This window comes from Chrysochloris asiatica, unplaced genomic scaffold (genome assembly GCF_000296735.1).
Source record: "Chrysochloris asiatica unplaced genomic scaffold, ChrAsi1.0 scaffold00058, whole genome shotgun sequence".
Taxonomy (NCBI): domain Eukaryota; kingdom Metazoa; phylum Chordata; class Mammalia; order Afrosoricida; family Chrysochloridae; genus Chrysochloris; species Chrysochloris asiatica.
Window position 1 is genome coordinate 17,712,797 of NW_006408576.1, and position 26,593 is coordinate 17,739,389.

The 26,593-nt window shown below is 38.9% G+C and overlaps 1 protein-coding gene across 2 annotated transcripts in view; it reads right to left on the reverse strand.

Moving 5' to 3' along the window:
* ADAM17 (ADAM metallopeptidase domain 17) overlaps positions 1–26,593 on the reverse strand; it is a 105,404-nt gene that overhangs the window by 10,784 nt on the left and 68,027 nt on the right. For both annotated transcript variants that reach the window (XM_006863985.1, XM_006863986.1), the window contains exons 7-12: positions 23,653–23,742; positions 20,596–20,709; positions 14,346–14,490; positions 14,148–14,236; positions 9,762–9,914; positions 1,642–1,841 (exon numbers count right to left, since the gene is read on the reverse strand). In XM_006863985.1, coding sequence (XP_006864047.1) covers positions 1,642–1,841; positions 9,762–9,914; positions 14,148–14,236; positions 14,346–14,490; positions 20,596–20,709; positions 23,653–23,742 — 791 coding nt within the window. The remainder of the gene's footprint in view (positions 1–1,641; positions 1,842–9,761; positions 9,915–14,147; positions 14,237–14,345; positions 14,491–20,595; positions 20,710–23,652; positions 23,743–26,593) is intronic.

Sequence of the window (26,593 nt, forward strand, 5' to 3'; positions counted from 1 at the left end):
ACTCAGGGATGGGCAACTTGGACATTGGCTACAATGGGGGTGGGGGGTGAGGGTGGGCAGGCTACACAGGCAAGAAGTAACTGGATTACAAGCTTTCAAGAGGGAGCCTAGATCCAGAGGGCACTGCCGGAGGAAGGTAGAATCCCCACTGATCCAATCTGTCTGGGCAGGGCTGATGAAAGGAGATGTGGATAGATCTTTTGTGGTACAATAGTGAATAATTGCTATGAGGACTGACTGTGAGGGTTGGAAATGTAAAGGTAGATGGTTTGTAACAAAAGGAGGGGAGTGATTGACTACGCAGTCCAGGAGCAGAGGTCCCTGGGACTATCAAAGGAGAAGAGCGGAGTGTGAGACCTTACCTAGAGAAGCAGTGACACCAGAGATGGAGGCAGAGACGATGATGTAGAAAGAAGGAGCGGCTGGGGACTCTAGCCCCAGAGAGGGAGAGGGGCTGTGTGCTGACCACCAGGGGGCAGGCTTTCAGGGTATACCCTTTGGTTGGTTGATGATGCATGGAGGGGATTATAACCAAGGCAATGAAATGATAAACAACAGGATGAATATAAGGCTAATGTTCTCCCAAGTAAACTATCACATAATTCACAATAAAACATTTAAAAAACAAAACTAAAGATGTTTGGAATCCGATAGTCCAATGAACCAGTGAAGCAGGTGAACATCAATCACTAAGACCAGAAGAACTAGATGGTGCCCAGCTACCACTACTACCAACTGCTCTGAAAGGGATCACATTAGAAGGTTCCAGATAGAGAGGGAGAAAATACAGAACAAAACTTACAATTACTTTAAAAAAACAGCCAGGCTTACTAGTCAGAAACAGACTATGGCCCTTGACCACCCTTTGGGTCCAGAATGGAACTCACCCTTGTGGCCCAATTTTCAGCCCAGCAGTAGAAGCTTTATAAGGGAGAAAACAACACTAGTAAGGTGTGCTCACCATGGAATAGTCAATCATTCAAGACAAAAGGGCAACATTTATCTAAGGCCAAAGTTGAGAAGGGAAGGAGAGTAGAATGGAAATAGGAACCACAGGGAGAAAATGGGATAACTGTTGTTGCATTGAGGGAATTGCAATCATTGAGATAAAACAGAGTGTAAGATTTGTGGAATGAAAAAGTAATGATCTCAATAAATCTTCACTCAATTCACAATAAAAAGTTTTTGAAAAATGCAAATCCTTTTCATTTTTAACCTGTTTCCTCCATGTTTAGTTTATGTCATTAAATAGTATTATAGAACACTATTCTATTGTATGGACACACAATAATTCATTCATGAAATCCCAGGACCGTCATTTTGAGTGTTTCAATTTTTTGTTATTACAAAAGAATGAGGTCATGAGCATCCTTGTTAGACCACTCTTCTTGTGCACTTGCTTCTTTAACAAAAGATTCTTTTGGCCTGTGAAATGCTAAATCACACGGTATGGAAGATTAAGGATTTTGGTACATCACGTCAAACTGCTTTCTAGAAAGCATTTTCCTTGCTCTTAAGGGTACATATAGCCACAACCCACCCACACTCTAATTTGTTCTAAACCCCATGCATTCTCAGTCTGCAGCTTGTTGGACTCGGTTACACAAACCCCCCACAACTCACTGTTTGGATATTTCTCACCTGCACTGAACCCCTGCTTTCAATGTGCAGTCGTTATTGCAACAGGAATCATTGTTCAGGTACATGATGCCAGGATCACATTCTTCCCCTTCATCCACCCTGGAGTTTCCACACACTTTGTTGCTGCGTTCTTGAAAACACTCCTGGGCCTTACTTTCAATGGTTTTATAGATTGACTGTTTACTGCAGTTTGAAAACATCTAAGGGGGAAAGGGCCACATAGGACCAAAAGTAACATAATGAAAACCCATTCCCATTTGTTTACACTTGCAAAATACAAACTCTTAAATAGTAAAAACCACAGAGCTACTCTAGAGGTATGTCCAGGGCCCATTATTGTCACCTTTCCATATGGAGTGGAGTGGCTCCCTCTGTGGAATGCTAAAAGGTTGGTATGAATTCGGTGGTTGTTTCTAAGTGTCATCAAGGTGGTTCGAACTCAAAGCAACCCTATGTACACCAAAACACTCTCCAGTCCAGTTCCTATGTCCAAGCCCATTGTTGTAGCCACTGTTGCAGGTCGTCCTCTTTCCCTCTGTCCACTTTATCAAGCATGAGATCCTTTTCTAGGGGCTGGTCCCTCCAAATGACATATCCAAATGAATTTGGTTAAAAACCCAAAACTCTTCATATTTTCATATACAAATCCTGAAACCAAACACCCCAGGAAATTCTACGAAGAAGAAAAGCAGGCTGGTCCAAGCTGAGAGCTGTGGACTCAGTCTCCTTCACTGCTCCTGCACAGCACTGCATTAGTGATAGCTAGGATGAGGCACTGGCTGCACTTCCTAGATAAAACGACCCAGGAAGGTACAACAGGTTTTGTTGCTGTTTCATGTCTTTCTCTTTCCCTATTCATATGAACAATCCATGTTTAAAGTTTTCAAATACTTGAGATTATTATTAAGAGTCATGATATTCCATACAGTCTATTTAAAAATAAAATTGTAATCTGGGCAGCCAACAAACATCTGAAGAAATGTTCACGATCACTAGCCATTAGAGAGATGCAAATCAAAACAACAATGAGATATCATCTCATACCAGCAATAACAGCAAAGATCAAAAAAGTCAGGGACAATAAATGCTGGCAAGGATGTGGAGAGACTGAGACCCTCCTACATTGTTGGTGGGATTGCAAAATGGTCCATCCACTTTGGAAAGCAATATGGCACTTCCTCAAAAGGTTAGAAATAGAAATACCTTATGATCCAGTAATTCCTCTACTTAGTATTTACCCACAAGAAACACGAGCCACAACACAAGTAGATATATGCACACCAATGTTCATAGCATGTTGTGGACCGTGTAAGACTGGTCAAAGGTTCGAGGCCCTATAGGCCCAAGTGTAACAAATGAGGCCACTGGCAGTTAATGGCAAATTGTTTTTCATCTTAATATTGTTACATGTATTAATTTAATACACGGAGCTCTTGATAATCCACAGATAAATGTGATATTTTCCTAAAGCCGAGACTAAAGGTTGCAAGGTTAAGCCTTTCTCCAAAGGATTAACTAAAAATATCTTAGCTCCTTCTCGGTTCTTTGTTCTACAGACAAAAAACCCATCCTATGTAATCCTTTTCCAGGTGCAGCCCATTCACCTGGGCGACTGGAGTCCTCCTGCAGACCTGGCTCAGGAAGCCAAAACAGCGGGACTCCGCCCAAGCTTTTGTCCTTACCTCTCACCTTCCCCCAACTGAGCTCAGGGGCTATAGACATGTTAATTGGGCCTGAGAATCCAAGTTGCTGGCCTGGGATTCGAACCAGCAAAGTATGATGTAAAGTTACCTGAATGTCTGGAAAAGTACTGATGCAGCTGTACCTTGCCTAAGTCCCTCCCAGCTTGGTGTGAAGCTCCTCCCCTAAATAAAACAGAGGCCCGGGCCTCCCCAGGTGTGCATTACGGGTTAGAAGGCATGCAGTAAAGATTGCAGTGCGTTACAAGATGGAGGGCACGCAGTAAAGATGGCAGGGCAGTGAGTTGCTGCCTGCAGAGGCCATGATGCCTGTACTCCCAAGCCTGCCCACCAGTGATGTATCCACCCTGGCTTTGGGGTGCCGCATTGTCTCCCTTCTTCTGTTTGTCTGTGTATTCTTTCGCTATCCCTATCGCCGCTGGATCTCCCCTCCTCGTGAACCAAACCCTCGTGAACCGAACCCCTATGTCGAGGCAGGTCCCCGACAATAGCAGTACTATTTACAATAGCAAAAAGATGGAGGCAGCCAAAGTGAATTGAAGAATGGATAAACAAACTGGTACATACACACAACAGAACATTGTGCTACCTTGAAGAATAACAAAGAAGCTGCAAGCCACAGCATAACATGGATGAACCTTGAGGACATTATGCTGAGTGAAATTAGTCACAAAAGGAGAAATTATGCATAGGACCATTATTGTAAAAGACTAAGAAAAAGAACCCACCCTAAAAAGGGGGGGAGGGGAAATTATATGTATATTTGCTGATCACCAGGATGTATGGGATAAGAGGAGGGGAGGAAGAGGAAGATAGATCACAAGGGTAGGGAATATACACAGAATAACTTGGGTGCTGGGGGGGTGGCAGGGGAAGACAATACACAAGAAGGGGAAGAGGAATGGAAAAACAAGGCTGATGGGAGAATAAGTTAGGCAGGTTCACATGGGCTAAGTGGGACAGAGGTAAATGATGAGGTATGCACAACCTTGGAACAACAGGGCTCTGGGATACGGAGTTTGAGACATGGTTTGAAGGGGTAAAAGAGGGCAATAATGTTAAGATGTTGGCTGTCCTTTGAATATTGGTTTCCCTTGCCTACCATTGTAAAATAGACACTTGAGGTAGGGAAATAGGAATAGCCAGAAACATCACTACAAAAAGCTTGTAAGTCCGTCTTCAGCCTACAACTGATTGGAATACCTTAAAGGGGGCTAGAAGTTGCTCAGTGAAAGAAACTTCCTGCGGACCCTTTACATTGCGTAAGACCATAGGTAGAATTCAGAACCCCATTCAGAACCGACTGAGGTAGGAAATTTCCACTGGAAAGGATGAGTAGACCAGCCTGGAGAGGCCAGAAGAACAGAAGATAATCTGTGAAATAAAAATCTGAAACAATAATGGAAGTCTGATTGATTACTACAAGAATAAGTAGTCATCAACGCAAGTGGTCGGGACCCCTCAGAGCAAACTCCCTTCCAAGACTGAGACTCAAGGGGAATACATGAGCAGGCAGGTGACCTGCAGGTGACAGGCAGGTGACCTGGTGACCATGTTGATCAATGAAGTTGCGAGCTAAGTCTGACCACATTCAATAGACTCCTGTGAACCTGGGTGGAGACCTGGATGGCCAGCAGTATGGCAACACCCAGGGACTCCTGGGCCCAGAGGCAGTGACATGGCCACAGAGGACTAGAGCAAAGAGTGAAGCGTCCAGCTGATATGAAATGAGGGGAGATGCACAAGAACACCCATACTTTCAGATAGTACCCACCTGACCTAGCTTTGATGGCTGGATGATCAGAACTTAACTAGAAGAAGAAAGAAAGGGGGGAAAAAAAAAAGCAACCTACGACAATTTGATGAACTTGGCCTACACCTATGGATGTAGTAGCTCAAAAAAGGGAACAAATCTTTACAACAAGGATCACTCCCACCCCCTCAGTACACAGGGTTGACAGGGATGGGCAACTTAGACATTGGCTACCCAAAATGGGGGGCCTATAAAGACACGAAGTAACTGGCTTATAAGCTTTCAAGAGGGAGCCTAGTTCCAGATGGGGCAGGGGCAGGTAGAACCTCCACTGAATGATTTCCAATCTGTTGGGACCGGGCTGGCAAAAGGAAATGGGGATAAGACTTTTGTGGTACATAGTGAATAATTGCCATCAGGACTGACTGTGAGGGTAGGAAATAATAGAGGTAGATGTTTTTTGACAAAAGGAAGGGAGTGACTGATTTTGCAGCCCAGGAGTAGAGGTCCCTGGGACCATCGAGTGAGAGGAGTAGGGAGCGGGACCCTACCCAGAGAGGCAGACACACCAGGGATGGAGACAGAGACGATGATGTGGACAGATGGAGCAGCTGAGGACACTGGACTCAGAGAGGGGAGGGGCTGTGTGCTGATGGTCTCAGGGTGGGCCTGTGGGGTGTACCCTTTGGTTATTTGATGATGCATGGAGGGGACTGTACTCCTTGTAATGAAACGAAATAAGATAGGATAAATGTAAAACTGATATTCTTCTATGTAAACCTCACAATAAAAACTTAAAATTAAAAAAAATGAAATTGTAAATTATTATCTACACATTTCATTTCAAAGTTTAATTACTGTTCTATACTTGAACAGTGACTCAAAGGGAGTCTGTACCCTACGTTCCCAACTTTAGAGTACAGAAGCACATTTTGCCCCCTTTTAAATTTGGAGATCTTACTAGGGAATGAGAGTCCTGGTGTGGTGCTGTAGGATAAGCACTGTACAGCTAACTGCAAGATCAGGGTTCAAACCCACTAGTAGCTCCTTGGAAGCCCTATACAGGGTTGCTATGAGTCAGAGCCAACTTAATGTCACTTAACAACAACAATTTATTCCTTTTTCCAAACCACTGGAAACTTACCAAGAAGAGAGGGAAGAAATTTTAGGGAAAGTTAGTGTAGTCCTTTCTTACCTTTTAAAAATATATATATATAAATATGAGAGGTCTTCAAAAAGTTTGTAAAAAAGGGGGACTGAAGATGACAGAATTTTCCCATGAACTTTTTGAAGCCTCCTTGTATATGATACCCCCTCCTCACTTATTGACTTGCTTGGTTCCAAAGTCCAGGTTGCTATGCAAAAATCAAATTATGTGAAAATGGAAGATGACCACATCATACCACAAAATAGAGACAACTACACCATTACATGACTGCCAAGTTACATCACTGCCTAACTGTCAAACCACTGAGAAGGATGGCCCAACCACGGTGACACATAACCTTAAACATCACAGCCAATATTACTCTCACACCACATTTCATTGTTTATTACCACTGGATATATATCATTAATGCACAAATAGATAATTTTTTTTTTTTTACCACTGTCATAAATGTGAAATGTTGGGTAACAGCATAGCCAATAAGTGAGGAGTATTTGTATTTTTTATTGTTGCTGCAAGTATACGTAGCAAAACATTTAACAAGTCAATTTCTACATGTTCAATTCAATGACACTGATTACATTCAATGACACTGATTACATTCTTCAAGTAGTGCAGTCATTCTGGCCCGCCTTTCCTCAATTGTCCACCCCCATTACCATGAGCTCATTGCCTCCTAAGCTTCCCTTCTGACTTTTCCAGTTGCTGTTGTCAACTTGTTCCCAATAAATAGGTTTTCAAAAGATGTTTAAGGCAAACATTCTTGACTAAATAAGCTTATTGTTTGGTTTAACAAAGAGTTCAGGGGATATTTTCTGGTTTAAGGTTATCTCAGGGCCAAGAGTTTTGGGTGAGAAGGTCGTCCAGCCATAATGGCTCCAGAAGGTCTGAATTCCAAGAATATTTTCAAATCTGTCCCACATTTTACTAATGCCCCCACCCTCTGCTTTGCTCAGGATTCTTCTGTAGAAATTTGATGAAAATGTTCAGTCATGGTAGATGGACAGCATCCTGTTCTTTTGGTCTCCTGGCAAAAGAGGTAGTTCCTTCATGGAGGCAATTAGCCATGCATTTTGTTTTCTCTTCCTGTTCCTCGCTTTCTTCCTCAGTTGTTCCAGGAGAGTAAAAACACCAATTGTTGTACCTTTAATGAACACCTGGAAGCTTTTAAGACCCCGGGCACTATGCAATTGATTAGAGAGTAGAATTGTTGTTGTTAAGTGCTGTGGAGTCCATTCTGACCCACAGTGACCCTGTATAGGGCTTCCAAGGAGCAGTTGGTAAACTTGAATCACCAACCTCGCAGTTCAAATGACTTTGCAGTCTGATACATTAGCCCACAGCACCACACCAGGACTCCAGAGAGTAGAATAGCCTAGCACAAAATGGTGATAGGCTGGTTAACTGGAATGTCTCATGAAACCATGACCCTAAACCTCCAAACCAAAAAAAAAACAAATCTCACAAGGCGTTTGGGTGCACATAAATATCCCCTGCAACTGCTTATCCTCCATTTCTCTTTGTTTTGGTAAAAATCTGTACCACCCAAGTGTAATTATTTCTTAGGGTAGGACCTCCACAGTACTCTTCAGAATGATAAAAACACTTCAGTTTCACCTCAGACCATAGTAATGAGAACTGGAAATGGTGCAACCAAACAGAATGAATGAAAATAATGACATATTGCAAAAAATATAACTGAGGTCACTGAACAATTTGTGCAAAATTGTTAAACGGGAACCTAATTTACTGTATCTGCTTTCACAATAAGCATTTTTTTTTTTTTAAGTTTCAGTTATGAACAGAAAGGTTTTGTATTAATTAATGCAACATTTCATTTCCGGATTATTGATGTGGTGGCAATAAAGAATTTGAAGCCATTTTTACATATAAATATATTTTTACATGTGATGATTAACATTTTTTGCAGCAGAAAAATCAACTAATTGAATTTAATTTAGAACTCAGTTCCTCAGTCTCTCAAGTCACATTTCAAGTACTCAGCAGTCACTCATGTCTAGCAGCTATTGTATTGAGTAGAGCAACTACAAAATTCCCATCAATCCAGAAAGTTCTGCTGGACAGTGCTAAACTATAGCATATATGATTGGAAAAGCAAATACAATCTTCAAAAAGAGGAGGACATTTAACAGAGCGTTTGATAAGCTGGAAGAATGGGCAGAAGTGTGTAGAAAAAAGTTTCTCAGCACAAGTCGTCAAGCAGAGGAAAAATAAAACAAAACATACAAAGCACAGTAGGATTGCTTACACAAATTTAAAGCCAAAGAAAATGAGGTGACACAATCAATAAAGACCACAAAAAGAACATGTGGTAGAAATTTTAGAAGAAATACTAGGGCCAGGAAAAGACAAAAGTTCATTCCTTTCCATTAAATCAGCCCCAATCAGACTTTTAATAGCCCATAGCTCTTGGGGGAAAAGCATGGTGGCTCTGTAAATAAGCACTGGACTGCAAATCAAAGGTTGGTGATTCAGCTACTGCCTCAAAGGTGTACTGCTTCGGAAATCCTAAACAAGGTCAACATGAGTAGAAACCAACTTGATGGCACTTAACAACATACATTATTTAAGAAGCCCTGGTGGTGCTATGGATTAGGCATTGGGCTGCTGAGTACAAAGTTGGCAGTTCAAACCCACCAGCTGCTCCATAGGATAAAGATGAGGCTGTCTGCTACCATAAAGATTTACAGTCTCCGAAACCCTATATAGGGTGGCTATGAATCAGAATCAACTTGATGGTAGTAGATTTGATTAGATATCATTTACTTTTTTCCTAATGAGAGTCAGACTCTTTCAGCTCACCCCATCCCCACTAAGCCAACTTACCAACAAAACCATTATGTTTTCTTTACCTTTGTCTGATACTGCTTAACTTCAAATGAAATGAAAAAGACTAAACATCTATGCATATTTTTAATTCATTCAAGCCACTCTCCAGGACTCTGAATTTTTTTTTTTTTTTTCAGTATTCTGAAATGAGTAGTACTCTATCAGAAACCATCAATGGTGGATCATTCACGTATGCACTCAGTGACTATTCATTGTGTTCCAGGTACTTTTACTAGGTACTAGAGATAGGATTGTCCTTTCTTACATGAGGCTTATGCTCTGGCACGCTTCATGTGTGCTATAGTAAATGTTTATGAAAAATGCAAAGTGTAGTTAAAATAAACGACAACTAAAGCCTGAGCCCAACAGACTGTGAAATCTAAAGCACCTACCAATTACTCCAACCAATTTTCCAAATCAACACACAATTAATCTAATAAACAGCCCAAATGAAAGCTTTAAGCAGATTTAGTTGGACATGCTTCCCTCTAAAACACACAACTAAGCTTCAGTTCTTTGTTATCTGCTGTTCAACCCCTAGGGAAATGCCTAGGAATTTATTTAATATTTTTTTTGAGCTCTCATGGTAATCAAACATAGCCTCGTTTCCTTGTCCTAACCACATAAAAAAGCTGCAAATGATACATACCTTATTGTTCTCATGGTCTCCGCTCACAGCTATGGGATACATAACATATTTTCCTCCCTGATCTTCATTTGGGGCACATTCTGCTAGACCATCAGGATCATGTTCTGCTCCAAAATTATGTCCTAATTCATGAGTTGTAACCAGGTCAGCTTCCTTAAAGATCATGCAGAGAAAATGTTATCTCAATATCCAATCATCAGCTACTTTGGCCAGTCTGGCCCATGCTGTCTTAACTAAGACTCTGATAAATCAAATCAACAAACAAACAACAGTTGTGATTACTTACATCAATTATAAAAACTATTCTATTTAGTAATATTAAATGGTACTATAAGAACCGGCACACAGCCACCAGCCACCATAAGAATATAACTTATGAGCTGTGTTGGAACATTCAAAACAAAACAAAACACTGACCAGTTACTCCAGATATAGTATCTGGTACTGATAAATAGCTAACTCTAGCTAATTACCACTATCCATTCATCCTACTCTCACGACTGTATATATATGTGTGAGGATAGATAGATAGATACATACATACATACATACATACATAGATAGATAGAGTCATATATATGTATGTATGTATATACATATATATGACTAAGCCAAAGAATATGAGATGACACAATCAATAAAGACCACAAAAAGAACATGTGCTCGAAATTTTAGAAGAAATACCAGGACCAGGAAAAGACAAAAGTTCATTCCTTCCCATTAAATCAGCCCCAATCAGACTTTCAATAGTCCATAGCCTGACTCAAAATTAGGAGTCAATATACACTGGTTAGGGGAAGAGTCATATATATGTACATGTGTATATACATTTATAAGACTATCTATCTAGCTATTGTTATTAAGTGGCATAGAATTGGTTCTAACTCAAAGTGACCCTTTCTTTATAGGATTTCTGAAAAGTGGCTGGTGGGTTTGAACTTGCGGTTCTAAGTCCTGTGCTTACTATACAGAGCCACCACACACACACCCCTTTTTGTACTATCATTTGTACAAAAATGTGTTATTTGTTGTTGTTGTTAAGCACCGTTGAGTCAGTTGTGACTCACTGTGACCCTGTATATGGTTTTCGAGGAGTGGCTGGTGAGTTTGTGGTTTAAACCAATTTTGCAGTCCAGCAGTACATTAACCTGCAGTGCCACACCCATATTTACATTAAGTCATACTATATTAAATTATATGCACACACATATATATATGTATATGTAAACATTACTTCTGTTGTTTTGCGTCCTGGTGTGGTGCTGTAGGATAAGCACTGGACTGCTAACTGCAAGACTGCCAATCACAAGGTCAGTGGTTCAAACTCACCAGACAGTCCTCATAACCACTAAAATAAAGGATGCTGATGAGTTAGAACCAACTCGAGGGCACTAATAACAACATATACGTATTCTCATAAGGGACACAATTACAGATACGATCAAGACATTACCTATACCTCACGGGATTGATTTTCTGAGTTTGAACGCTCAGGACAATCATCTCAGTATAACCTGGGATAACTCGAGTAACTGGCATAACACAGTTCATAAAGATAATGTTCTACATCCTAGTTTGATGAGTACCATTTGGAATATTAAAAGCTTACAAGTGGACATCTAAGATACAACTATTGGTCTCTTCCCATCTGGAACAAAAGAAAGGATACAAAAGACTCAAGGAAGAATTAGTCCACAAAACTAATGGCCCACAAAAACTGCAGTCTCTTCTAGCCAGAGACCAGAACAAGATGGTGCACAGCTATCACTACCAACAATTCTGACCAGAGGCATAACAGAAGGTCCTAGATAGAATGAAGGAAAAAAGACCAGACTAAGCAAACTGATAAAAGAGACTGGGGGAACCCTCGACACTATCACCCTAAATATCCCTTGAACTTGCAACTAAATCACTCCTGGCAGTCACCTTTCACCCAAATAAAAGAAGGCTTATAAAATAAACAGCAGCACTATAAATACTGTGGGGAGGACTACATCATGTCTGAGAGGCTTTAAACTTGTTGAAGCCCTTTCATATCATCACAGTCAAAATATTATTGTATCAAACACTCTTACTCAGTATCGACCTCCTCTTCTTCCTTACTTTGTTATTGTTAGATGAAGTCGAGTCAGTTCCAACTGATAGCAGCTATATTCCCAATAGAACAAAACACTGCTCCGTCCTGTATCCTTCCCCCAGTCCTAATTCTGCTTAGGGCAGCAATATACTCAGTTAAAATAGCCACCTTACCACACTCCCTTCAGTCTGTGCGTAGTCATGTGAACCAGTACTGTCCAATGAGATACTAACAAAGTGAGTGGGTGAAGATGGCAGAAGAGTATTTAAAAAGGAGAAGAGGTGGCTAGCTACAGTCTCCTCCTCCCTGTAACAGAGAAGCATGAGGGCAAAGGCCTAAAAGTGCTTAGAAAGGCTGAGGGAAAGACAGGAAGATCCTGGATCCTGACTGCACGACTGACTGCTATCCCACTCACAGAATGCTATCACTGAACTTCTTGTCACATGAGATAATTAAATCCCTTGTTTAAGTCACTGTTTATTCGATTTTCTGTCATTTGTAACCTAATGCATTGCTCATAAATTTATTTCAGGCTCCTAACAGATCCTAACATATTCCACGGCACATGAGAGAAACAGATCACAAACATAGAATAAAGAGCCAGAATGATTTCAGACTCTTTAGGAGCCACCAAATTAGTTCCAAGAATATGCCCACCTAAATTATTAATCAAGTTTAAGAGTAGAATAAAGACATTTTCAGATACGCAAAATTCAAATAATTTCCCTCTTATTTCTTAGAAAGCTCCAAAAGGATTTGCTTCACCAAAATGATGGTATATGTCATGAAAGAGAAAGAATAGGAGGTGTAAGAAATGAGAAAGTGCAGGGATATCTTGGAATGAGAAGTACATTGCAGGATTAGACAGCAAGTAGCCTAATAGGAACTGATGGTGGTGGGCTGATTCAGGAAGAATGTCTTCAAGAAAACAATGACCCTAATGGGTTTGAAAAGGAGCTTATTTAACAAGCAACTTTTATTTTCTATAAGCTTTTAATTTTTTTATTTCCCCCACAGAATATATCTGCAAAAACTGGAATCAATGTACGATAGAAACTTTTCAGAGAAGGAAAAGGCAAATATTTTTCACTAATACTTGCAGTATAAAAGTAGTAAGAATGCACTGTCTCAAAGACAAAAATCTTGCAAGACCAGAAAAAACAAGGCAGTCTAGTCCTATTTAGCCTGGCACAGGTTTCACTGTATATATCTTTAACCAGAAACAGTAACAAGTGTGACTTTTTAGAGGATACCTGCCCAAATATATGAAGGAGCCCTGGTGGCACAGTTGTTTAGCTCACGGCTGCTTACAAAAGGATCAGCCCACTCTCTGGGATAAAGATATAGCAGAACTGAGGTTCTACTACAATAAAGTTCAAATCTTTCCTTTAAAAAAACAAAAAACACTTAAGAATAAGAATAAGGTTGGAGGCCTGTCACTTCCCGACTTCAAAATTTACTACATGGCTACAGTGCTCAAAACAACTTGGTACTGGTACAATGAAAGATACATAGATCAATGGCACAGAATCGAGAATCCAAAAATTAACGCATCTACATACAGCCAACTGACTTTTGACAAAACACCTAAATATATTGCATGGGGAGGTGATAGTCTCTTCAACAGATGGTGCTGGCAGAACTGGAAAATGATATGCAAAAGACTGAAACAAGACCTTCACCTCATGCCTTATACAAAAACCAACTCAACACGGATTAAAGACCTAAATGTGAATCCCAGAATTATGAAGGCCATCAATGAAAAAATAGGGACAAATGTGAGGGCACTAATTCAGGGAATACACAGACTACAAAACATTTTGAAAACCACACAAACAAAAGTAGATAAAATAGATGAGAGGACATACTAAAAATTAAAAATTTATGTGCACCAAAAGACTTCACCAGAAGAGTAAAAAGGGAACCCACAGAATGGGAAAAAATCCTTTGCAATGACACATCAGACAAGGGACTCATTTCTAAAATATACAGGAAACTACAACACCTCTACAAGAAAAAGACAAATAACCCAATTAAAAAGTGGGCACAGGACATGAACAGACACTTCACTAAGGAAGAGATCCAGGCAGCCAACAAACATATGAAGAAATGTTCATGATCACTAACCATTAGAGAGATACAAATTAAAACAAGAATGAGGTATCATCTCACACCAACAATAACAGCAAAGATCAAAAATGTAGAGGACAATAAATGCTGGCGGGGATGTGGAGAGACTGGGACACTCCTGCATTGCCAGTGGGACTGCAAAATGGTCCAACCTCTCTGGAAAAAAACAAAAAACATACCTTTGTAAGGATGGTTTTACCATAATTCTTTGTGCTGGTCAAACCACTGTTCAGATAGATATTTTTCTTCCCAGCGGTACTATAATAAGCTAGAGGAGAAAGGAAATAACAAATGGCTTGTTAAATACATTATTTAAACATAACCCAATCAGCCTACCACTCCAGCATTCTATTCATGTAACAAATAGAAAAACTCACCTTTTGGACAAACACCTCCATGACTGTTTGCTCTGGGAGAACCAACATAAGCTAACCCCAGAGTTCCCATATCAAAATCTTGGTAGGTGAAAAGATGTGCAAGGCAGACTTTAGATGCTTCTTCAGCTATATCAAAGCTGAATTGCTTAAAAAAAGAAAGACAAGTATTCTTAATCAGATTAAGAGTTACATCTGAAAAAAGGAGTTTAGGCAAAATATTCCAGAGCAGCACTGCCTGATTACCAGGAATCACAAGGGATGAAGTCCGGTGCCTTTCACCTAGGGTTCTTATTCACCTACACAGGTGAGAAGGCAAACTGTGGCCTAGCAGGATGGCTCAGCAGGGAAAGGTGGGAAGGTTTTCATAGCTATTCAGAACTAAAGCACTGTTCTTTAGACAGCTGGTCAAAAATGCATAGTACAGCACTGAAGACATTATAATTCTGTACAGTTCAAGTAGCTTTGAATCTATTCCAGGGAATCTCAGTACCCTGCAATCAAAAAGATATCCCAGGAGGGGTGCAAATAGTTACTGGGCTCAGTGATGAACCAAAAGGCTGGAAGTTTAAGTCCACCCAGAGACACCACAGAAGAAAGGACTGGTGAACTACTTCTGAAAATCAGCCAATGAAAACCCTCTGACACACATGAGGTAGTCAGAAGTCAGAGCTGACTCAGTGACAAGTGGTCTTAAAGTATTTTAACAGTCTTATTAGTTTTGTAGTTTTACTTTTTATTGGTTTTGGTTTTGGAACTTTATAGGCATTTTAAACATAGAGGAAAAAAGCAAGTATTGATACCTAGCTTGATGTTACTTAGATTAAAATTAAAAATCAACTTAAATCAACTGGGGATTTGCGAAGATTTTTTTTTCCTACTAATTTAAAGAGGATTTACTTTGCTAACAGTCCAGAGGTCCCAAATTAAAAATCCTTGATTTTAAAATGTTTAAAATAAGAAGTCAGAAAGCCCTGTATGAGGAGTGAGGTGTCCCAGGAGACACTTTATTGGCCACACTGGCATTCTGAAAGCGCTGAAGAAATAGTCCAAGAAGATGGATTAGATGAAGATGGCAACATCAGGACTGGAGAAGATTCATTTAACAACCTGAGATATACAGGAGACACAACACTGTTTGCTGAAAAGAAAGAAGACTTAAAGCACTTACTGATGAAGATCAAAGACTATAGACATCAGGACAGATTACACTTTAACAGAAAAACAAAAACAAAATCCTCACACATGGACTAATAAGTAACATCCTAATAAAAAGAGAAAATAATGAAATTGTCAAGGATTTTACTTTACTTGGATCCACAATCTAAATCCATGAAAGCAGCAGTCAAGAAATCAAATGGCATATTGCACTGGGAAAATCTGCAAAAAATCTCTTTAAAAGAGTTAAAGCAAAGATGTCACGTTGAGGACTAAGGTGCACCTGGACCAAGCCAAAGTATTTTCAGTCACCTCATACGCATGTGAAAACTGAACAGTGAGTAAGGAAGACTGACAAAGAACTAGACATTTAAATTATGGTGTTGGTGAAGAATACTGAATGTATCATGCACTACCACAAGAATGACCACATTTGTCTTGGGAAAAGTACAGCCAAATCAACAGCACTGAAAAGGATCACAGTATAATGTCTTGAATAGAGTACATGAAAAATACAGAACAAAACCCAAAATCATAACAACAACAACAAAAAAGACCAGGCTTACTGGTATAATGTAGACTGGCAGAACCCTAGACACTATAGCCCTTAGTAGCCCTTGAAGCCTGGAACTAGACTCACTCCACTGGCTCAACTTTCAGCCAAACAACAGAAAGGTCTATAATGTGAACACCACTAGGGAGCTGTGAGCTTCTTAGTGATCACAAAGGCAGCATTTGCCCAGAGACAAAGTTCAGAAGGCAAGAAGGAATGGGAAAGAAGAATGAATGGAAACAAAAAAGACAGAAAGAAGTGGAATGAGTTACATTGTGGGGATTGCAATCAATGGCATGAAACAAAATAGGTGTAAATTACTGCATGACTGTAAACTTTCATCCAAATCATAATAAAAAGGAATAGAGAAAAAGAAATAGCGCCCCAATGCCCCTTATAAATGCAAATAGAAAAAGAAAAAAAAAAGTAAGGATAGTGAAACTTTGTTCCATACACTTAGATATGTTATCAGGAGGGGCCAGTGACTTATTTAGTAAAGAAGAAATCAACAAAAATGAGGAAGGCCTCAAGGACATGGATTAAAACAGTGGCTGCAACAATGGGCTCAAACATAATAAAGATTGTGAGGATGGCACAGGACCAAGGCGTGTTTCACTTTGCCATATGTGGGGCACTATGAGTTGGAACCAAATGGCCAACACTTAATAATAACAACAACATGGTAACGGGGCAGAGACTTCTGGGAATCTTTGCAGACCATCAAGGAAGAGCACTGGAGTGAAGCATCTAGAGATGCAGATCATTCTTCCCTTTCTAGTTCTCTCCTGACATGGGCTGACTGGAAACCCAGGAAAGAGCAAAGAAGTAAGAAGGTATAACTGCTCCAGGACTTGGAAGATCTGGCTGCTCAATTCTGGCTACCATTCTTGTTGCACAACTAACCATGGGTAACTCATTTAATCTAACTAAGACTCTTTAAAATGGTTAATGGTTCTAGTCTCAGGGTAGTTAGTGGATTAGATAAAATAAGGTATTATAAAGAGATGAAATGAAGGGAATACAAAAGGGTAAGAGAAAACTTCAGAGGGTACTTAATATGTTCATTACACTGATCATGGCGACAGGGTCACATGCATGCACATATATCAAAATTCATCAAGTATTTAAAATATATGCAATTTGTTGTAGCTCAGTGGTTTTTCACTAAAGTTACCATTTAGTATTAAAAAAGTAAGATAAGGTATGTTAGAATACAATACTGATACAGCATTTTATGGGTCTCAATCTGGATAAAGAGTTGTAATATCCTTTCATTTCATTCAAGTTCTGAAAACTTGATCTACATTCTCTAATATCCTAAGCAAAGAATCCAGATGAGCTGTTAATAGTTAGGGTTCTGTGTCAAATTGACTAGCTCAAGATTCTCCTGGTTTAGCAGTTAAGATGTGCTTATTTCCATAGTGATGAAACCTAATACAGGCATAATTTACTGTATGAAGAATGGCTATGAGCAGCCAATCAATTGAAGGGATGCTTCTGGGGGGTGTGGTTTCTCCCAATACAACGGACACGTGGGAAAGGCTCTCTGTGTCTCTTCCACTGGGGATCTGGGACTCTAGAATTATAAGTCATTTCCTTGATATAAATTTCTATCCATGTATCTATCTATCTATCTATATATATATCTATTATCTGGGATTCTTGGTGTGGCACTGTGAGTTAATGTGCTAGACTGCAAAGTCAGTTTGAACCACAAAAATTCAAGCTCACCAGCTGCTCCTCGGAAACTCTATACAGGCAGTTAACAAAAATGTATATATATATACATACACACACACACACACATTTCACTGGTATGTATATATATATATAATAAAAGTGACGGTTTAAGCTGCTAAATTCATAATTTATTAGCGCGACAACTTACCAACACATTAAAAGACAAATCACAGAAAGCTATTTTACAATCAAATGATAGCATACACAAACTCAGACACTAACACCATGTGGCAGGTTCCAGGGCAAGATGGCAGAGTAAACAGACACACTGAGGTAACCCTCTGCAACAAAGACAAGGAAGTTCAAATGAAGCAGATACAGAGGGTGATCCTGGAACCCTGAGCATCACTGGATAGGACAGCGAGGGACTGAGAGCCGACTGGAAGAGGAGGCTGAGCAGGAGCAGTGAGAGAAGAAAAATGGTGGACTGTGGGCTGGTGTGGAGTGGCATGGTCATCGTGAACGTTTGCGAGCACTGTTGACACAGAAGCCTGCAGGCACAGGACGCAGAGAGAGGTTGGCAGCAAGAAGGTGCAGTTCTCCTTTGTTCCCGATTCCGTCCTGATAGCTGGAGTATGACCAGTCCCTGCCCTCCCAACCCAGCGGCTTGTGACCCCACTCCTGCACAGTCTCTGCTCTGCCTAGGCTTAGGCACCTCACATGACACCCCTACTTCTGGAGATGCATGAACCCACCCTGAACTAGACTACACAAACAGTGAACAAAGAATTAAGTTCATCCACATCCACCAGAAGAATGGTGAAGAGTGCCTGATAATATGCCAGTACACAATTATCAACTAAATATAAATACAACACCACAGTGCCTCCAAGAAAACAGGCAATTTTAGCTTATACACGGAAACAGAGTCCCTCAAACAAGTGACCAAAATACAGCGTCTTAAATATAACACCAAAAGTGGTATCAGAACTACCTGCTAAGGAATTTTAAAGAAAGCTAATTAGCCAACTTTAATGGATTGAGAGAATGATCAAGAAAACTACTGATGAAATCATGGAAAACAGAGACAAAAGTATGGAAAGCTTTAGAAACTGACAAAATTATTGAAAAAATGTGAACCATGCAAAAACAGCAATTAAAAAGCTAGAAGATTAACACTAAAACTAAAACTTCAGAAATAGATAATACATTGAGAGGACAAAGAAATAGAAATGAATTAATGGAAAGCTGAATTACTAAGTTTAAAAAAAGGCTCAATAATTATCTGCTAGAGGGACAATCAGAAGAAAAAAAAAAATCCAAAGAAAGGCTAAGATTTGTGTGGGACATCATCAAGAGGAATAATTTATATATGATAGGAATTCCATAACAGGAAGAGACAAAAAGGAAAAAACAAACAGAGAATATGTACAGGAGTTGTTGGAAGAAAACTTCCTTAACATGATGAAAGACAAGAATAATTTCAAACATGACAGACCCCCAAAACAAGAACACCAAGACATATTATAATCAAACTTCTCAAAACTAAAGACAAGGTAAGACTCCTGAGAGCAGCTCAGGAAAAATGAAAAGTTACCTATAAAGGAGAAGTAAAAAGACTATGCTGATTTCTCAAGAGAAACTATACAGGCAAGAAGCCAATGGAATGGCATATATAAAATTCTGAAAGAAAAAAAATTGACAACCAAGAATATCCAGCAAAACTGTCCATTAAATATAAAGGCAAAATTACGTCATTTTCAGACTAATGAATTTTAAAAGAATTTGTAAACACCAGACCAACTTTACAAAAAATACTAAAGGAAGTTCTTTGGACAGAGAACCAACAATAGCACACATCAACCTGAGATTAACATACATACCAATATCACCTAGACTCAACCTGGATATAAAAGTGTTCAAAGTAAAAACAGACCTATTAGATGAAAATCGATAGCCAGAGATACAGTTGCAACAACAAAATACATAAAGTAAAAAGAGGGAATAATGTAGTTAAAGGACTTCCAAATGAATAGGAAATCAATTAGATTTCAAGAAAAAAAATTAAACAAAAATAAATTTAATTAGAACCCTAAAATCTAGACCAAGCCTAGCCCTGGCCCAAACCTTGCCCCTAACACTAACCCTATTCCTAACAATAGTATTTACAATAACTAAAGTCCTAGGCCTAGCCTACACCTACTCATAGTCCCAACTCTAACCATTACTTCTTACTGCCCCTCCCCACAATGAACTAGAACCATGCAGCAGAACCCTGTTAATAGGTAAGTATCCCTATAAAATACAATGTTTATTTACGATCTTTAGATTTATCACTAGAGTAAAAACACAAAAAATTTTAATTCTTGTAAAAATTTCAGATCTCCTTTGTATATTTCATTAGTCTAACACATATTTTATTATTCATTCTAAGAAGTCCACTGATACGCTTCAGGTAGAACTAAATTAATAAAATGGTGTGCAAAATATTTATATAAGGAATACCTACCATTTTCTATTCTATTCTCAAAAATATCGGAGTTAGGAAAATAGCTTATGACATTTTTTCTTTTCCACAGTTATGCTGTTTGTTGTGTTACAGGAGATGGTGGGAGTCACTGTTGGATCAGCTGGGGTACAGTATTCCTGGTTTCTCATTACTTTTGTTAATATGAGGGGACTTCAAAAGTTCATGGAAAAAATGTAATTAAAAGATAATGGAATTTTTCCACAAACTTTTTGAAGTCCCTCCTATATATCTTAATTAATACAGATAGGATTATATTATTTGAAATCAGAAAGTGATACTAACAAGAATTTACTGGTGATTAAAAGCGTCGTATCTAAGATTCCATAACTTACCTCCAACAACGTCTTCACATCCCAAGCATCTTTTTCTTCATTTGGATAACTTTTTTCCATATTATAGTGTCTTTCACCAGGTTTTACCTTTTCTGGAGATTTTAAGATGCGAATCTATACTTAAAGAAATAATATACTTAGAACACTTGAAAAAAAAAGTCAGTAGGCCTCTGAAATAATACTGCACTCTTTTCAAAACAATGCCGTCTATCACTCTAGAGTCCTGGTATGGTGCTATAGGATAATGCACTGGACAGCAAACTAACCAATCACTCCTTGGCTATGAGTCAAAACTGACTCAAAGGCACCTAACAATAACACCATTCTACAGAGGCGCCCTGCTGGTGGAGTGGTTAGACGCTCAGCTGTAAATCAAATAGTCAGCAGTTTGAACCCACCAATGACTATGGGAGAAAGATGTGGCTATAAAAATTTTATCTGTCGTTGCCATGAATTGGAATCAACTCAATAGCAGTGAGTTTTCTGGTTTGAGTCCTGGAATGGTGCTATAGGATAAGCACTTGACTGCTAACCACAAGGTTGGCAGTTCAAACCCACTAGCTGCTCCTCTGAAATCCTAAACAGGGTAACTATGAGTCAGAACTAATTCAACAGCACCACCACCACCATCATTCTAGAAGAAACGTTTATAATCAAACTTCCATAAATTCTCCAGCTATAATAATATTCAATGTTTAAAAACAAATGGGAAAAAAATAAAAATAATAAAATAATGGAAAATTATATACATGGAAAACATAAAACGGGCTTCAAAAAGTATGTAAAAAAATGGAATGAAAAGATAATGGAAGTTTTCAACAAACTTTTTGACACCCATTCGTATATGTCAATGAGTACTGATAGTCGTAAGTATGCTCCTACAATTTAATTTGTTCTATATTTAGCTGTAAAAAATTTAGAACTTGTGCCCCATGAGCCTAAAATGATTATTCCAACTGAAGGCAATGATTAAAGAAACATAAAATGGTAAGATGTACATCACTTTGTACATCATAGGAATACAAGTTTATAAAAAACAAAGATCTTTCTTTGAATATGTAGTTCACACAAATTCAAATTAAACCTGTTAAGAAGAAAAGAGGAGTCCTGGTGATATTGCAGGACAAACACTAGACTGCTAACCATAAGGTGAGCAATTCAAACCCACCAGAGGTTATGCAGGGAAGAGATGAGGCTTTCTGTTGCCTTAAAGATTTATCACTTCAGAAACCCTACAAAGGGTCACTGTGAGTTGGAGTTGACTAGGTTGACTAGATGGCAGGGAGTGAAGGAAAGAAGAAAATTAAGAACATAAACTTCTCTCCAAAGGAGATGCAACATATCAGATGACAAGTTTAGGAAAAGGAACAAAGTCACACTGAGCTCACTTATTTCTGGTTGTCTCCCTTTGGATCTGCCTGTCTACATATAGGATACATTCTGATCCACTCTTTACTGGGGCAGGCTTTGAAGATTTGGTGGCAAGTAGTCATGGTCAATTCTAGATGAAATAGTTGGAAGCCTGCCATGGCTGTACATCTAAACTCAATCCTCCAACCCATCTTTCATCACTAATGAAGCTGATATTTTTACTTCCTATTATTATTCCTCTACCTTTCAACTAAGGAGCTCTGGTATCGAGGGTAGTGGTTACGAATCAGGCTGCAAACCTCAGGGACAGCAGTTCGAAACTACCAGCTGTTCCGCAGGAGAAAGATGAGGCTTTCTGCTCCCATAAAGATTTACAGCCTTGGAAACCCTGTACAGCATCGCTATGAGTCAGAACCGACTCCACGGCACATAACAACAACAACAACCTTTCAAATGGTTCTACCTTGTTAAAGGAATTTATTGGTCCCTAAAATTTGGAACACCTGTCACAAAAGCTTCAATGCCTGCCGCAGAGTAAGATGCTGACCAGAGTGTACCCTCTATGAAGGCATGCAGGCAAGCAGATTTAAAAAATTATTATTTCAAAAAGTGAGGCAAAAAAAAAAAAAAAAAGTGAGACAGCTTTATATGCACCAAATATGGAATAATTGTCAACATTTTTTGTGACTGCAAAGCAGGGTGCTAAGGTGTACCACATACTGTCATTGTGCCAAATACACACCTGTATCCCATTATACAGGCATAACATATTTCTGGAATGATACATAGCAAACCAGTAACATGGAGGCCTCTTGGAAAAAGAACTAGGCTGACAATGGACAGAGGCTTAAGAGATTTACTCTTCACTGGTTTTAGTACTATGTGTAAATATTACTGACTCAAAATAGTAACACAAAAAATGCAAAAAAGAGAATGAAAAAGGGAAAAATAATAATCTTGCTTTTTATAACAGTACCATAAAATTCAACATTTTTTAAGTATCATGTGTGATTTCAAAAGTTTTTAAAAAAGCTTTAAATTCTACATCACAGAACCTATAGGGATATGGTTCAAAACCTGGATAAACAATCGTGACAATGATATATATAGTTTACATATCAAAATTTCTGTTGTCTAAGATACTACTCTTCAATAATCATTTTAACTAGTCTTATCCAATTTGAATTAATATTTGTTGAAATATAATTATGGTGACATCAACATATCATTGCTGGACACATTCTGTTAACAGATTACAAGCAATCGAAAATAGATGCTTTGGAAATGAGGCCTAAGGGTTCTAGATGTGTAAGTAAATGCCTTACAAATGTAAACAGTACTTTTATCAAAACTGTCTAATGGTACAATATGTGGTAGGCACTGTTAGAGATAGATGCTTATAACTCTATTCAGTGACATAAAGCATAATCAGAGAAATAAATAAAACAATGTAGGGAATAAAAGGGACATGAATTTAAGACAAGGGAGAGATCACAGTGGGTAAAAAGGCTTTGTGCCTACAATATGCCCACAAAGAGTCATAATCTATAAATAACTGATAAAAACACTGATTCATCAGGGAAAAAAAAATCACTAGTATTGGAGAATATTTACTGATTTCCAAGTAACATATATCTATATCATATAATTTAACTCAGTAATAAAGTCATGTCCATTGATAAATACCTGCTCTATCTGTATTCCATAGCCTTTAAAACCTGCATTGTCCCAAGAAGTATTCCGATAGATATCATCAACTCTGTCAATTAGCTCTATCTGTGTGAACAAAAAAGAGAGAGACGTTAAGGAGATCTTTACCACACTTTGCAATGATTTACAGTTTAGAGAAAATGCCGTTGCAAAGTTTCCACTAATTACAAAAAGTAGCATTAATACAACAGCTCTAATAAATTATTCCTAGCACTAAACTTTAAGTGTTGTTACAGAATTAAAAAGTGGTACAGTTCACTCCAAATTTCAGGTAATCAACTACATTATTGTTGCTGTTGTTGTAGGTACCATTGAGCCAGGTCTGACCCATGGTGACCCTATGTACAACATAACAAAACATTGCCTGGTTCTGCACCAATCTCAAAATCATTACGCTTGAGCCCATTGCTACTGCTGCCACTGTACCAATCTATCTCATTGGGGGTATTCCTGTTTCTTGCTGACCCTCCACTTTATCAAGCATGATGTCCATCTCCAGAGACTGGTTCCTCCTGATAATCTGTCTGAAGAATAAGAATGCTTCTAAGGAGAACTCTGGTTGCACTTCAAATCCAACACAGATTTGTTCATTCTCTGGCAGTCCATGGTACTTTTAATATTCTCCAACACCACAATTCAAATACATCAGTTCTTCTACTGTCTCCCTATTTATTGTTGAACTTTCATATGCATATGTGGCTACCGAAAATACCATGGCTTCGTCTTCCTACATTGCTGGTAGAACTGTAAAATGGTTCAACCACTCTGGAGAATGATATGGTAATACTTCAGAAAGTTGGAAACAGAAAATACTAGATGACCCAGCAATCTCTCTACTTTGTATATATCCACAAGAAATGCAAACCAGGACACGAGTGGAAATATACTCATTCATTGCAGTACTATTCACAATAGCAAAATGATAGTCTAAATGCCCAACAATGGAAGAATGGATAAACAAACCTTGTACATACACACAGGGAATACTATGCAAAGTTGAATAATAACAATGAATCTTCAGAACACCTCATAACCTGGATGGACCTTGAGGACATTATGCTGAGTGAAATTAATCACAAAAGGACAAACACTGTATGAGACCATTATTATAAAAACTTAATTAACTGGCTAGAGGGTAGACATTTTAGCTTGGGTGATAGGGAGGGCAAGATGCAAGAAGGGGGAGGGCAATATGCAAGAAGAGGGAGAGCAACACAAAAAGAGGAAGGGTGGCAGAATGATGAAGCTATATACACCCCACATATATACGAGTCTGAAAGAGAAAAATAAGACATTATTTGATAGTTGGGAGGGGTGGGAGGGAAGGCTGAATCGTTCACTGACTAGAAAGTAGACACATGTTAACTCAGGTGACAGGGAGGGCAATATACAAGAAGAGGAAGGTTGGCAGAACAATGATGAAGACAGGTGAAGACACAGGGAAGTATAAAAGGGCTAAAGGGACAGAGGTATACAGTGATATATATACCACCTTGGAGTTCTGGTGTGGCACTGAAGGATCAGCACTGGACGGCAAGTTCGGTTTGAATCGCAAGGTAGTGGTTCAAACCCACTCCTCTCCTCAGAAACCCTATACACAGTCGCTATGAGTCAAAACAGACTCGAGGGTACTTAACAACATGCAACCGTGGAACAACAATATTTGGTGGGCAGATACATGGACAGAGACACATGTTGAATAGGAATGGAAAGAAGAGTGGAATGTATGTGTCTATATGTACATATACACCATGGCTTAGGTCAGGAGCACCTTAGTCTTCAAACTGACATCTTTGCTCTTGAACACTTTGAGCACCATTCTGGTGAGTACACGACTGGTGGCATCCCCCTGCACTGACCTCTGTACCGCCCACTCCTGCATTCAGAGACTTGTGCTCACCTCAACCATGCCTGTGCAGCCCTGTCTGCCCAGGACTCTGAGTGAATTTCCATAACACTCACCCTATAACAAATGCCACAGACATCCTTGCCTCAACCAGTTGGCAAAACTGGCAGTGCACAAAACATATCGCCCAACCCAACAGTGAGAACATTCCTTGCACTCATGCCCAGATGACAGGCTAGATAGACACATCATAATCCCAGCAACACCAGCTACATCCTCAGGTGACCCACAAGACCAGCGAACAAAAACACATGCTCACACACCCAGCCACTTCCCTACCCACTCAGAGACAGGTGGTAAGGGCTCCAGAATGGCAGACTATTGACCAGAATAGTATGCATGCCCTGCCTACTCAGATATTTTAAAATAGAATAAAACAAAAGATGTAGCAAACAACAAATGAATGTAATACCTAAATGCCTCAGAGACACTGGAGAATATCAAAACCCATAAAGCAGACAACATGATTCCAGCAGGTAAAAAAATTAAGACCTAGAAAACCTACTAAAAGAAAAAACAGTAATGAACCTATTAATAAGGAATTCAAAAGACTAATATGAAAGAGATCAAGGAAAATACAGACAAAACAAAGGAAAACACAGACAAAGCAATAGAAGACTTTAGGAAAACAACTTAAGAACAAAATGAACAGTCAATTAGAAACCATACAAAAACAACAATTTTAGAAATACAGAAGATTAACAATAAGATGTCAGAAACAGACAACTCTGTATAGAAGGACATGGGTGAACAACTGAATCAATGAAAAAGCATATCAGCGAAATAAATGACAAATATCTTGACACCAATTTGAGGAAAAATCAGAAAAAAAAAACATGACAAAAACCTAAGAATTATGTAGGACACTATCAAGACAAAAATTTTACAAGTAATTGGAATACAAGGACAAAAGACCCCTAAAAAAAACCAACAACAATCAAAAATTTGCTGGCAAAAACTTGCTTAATATCATGGAAGATATCCATTCAAGAAGCTCAACAAACCACATCC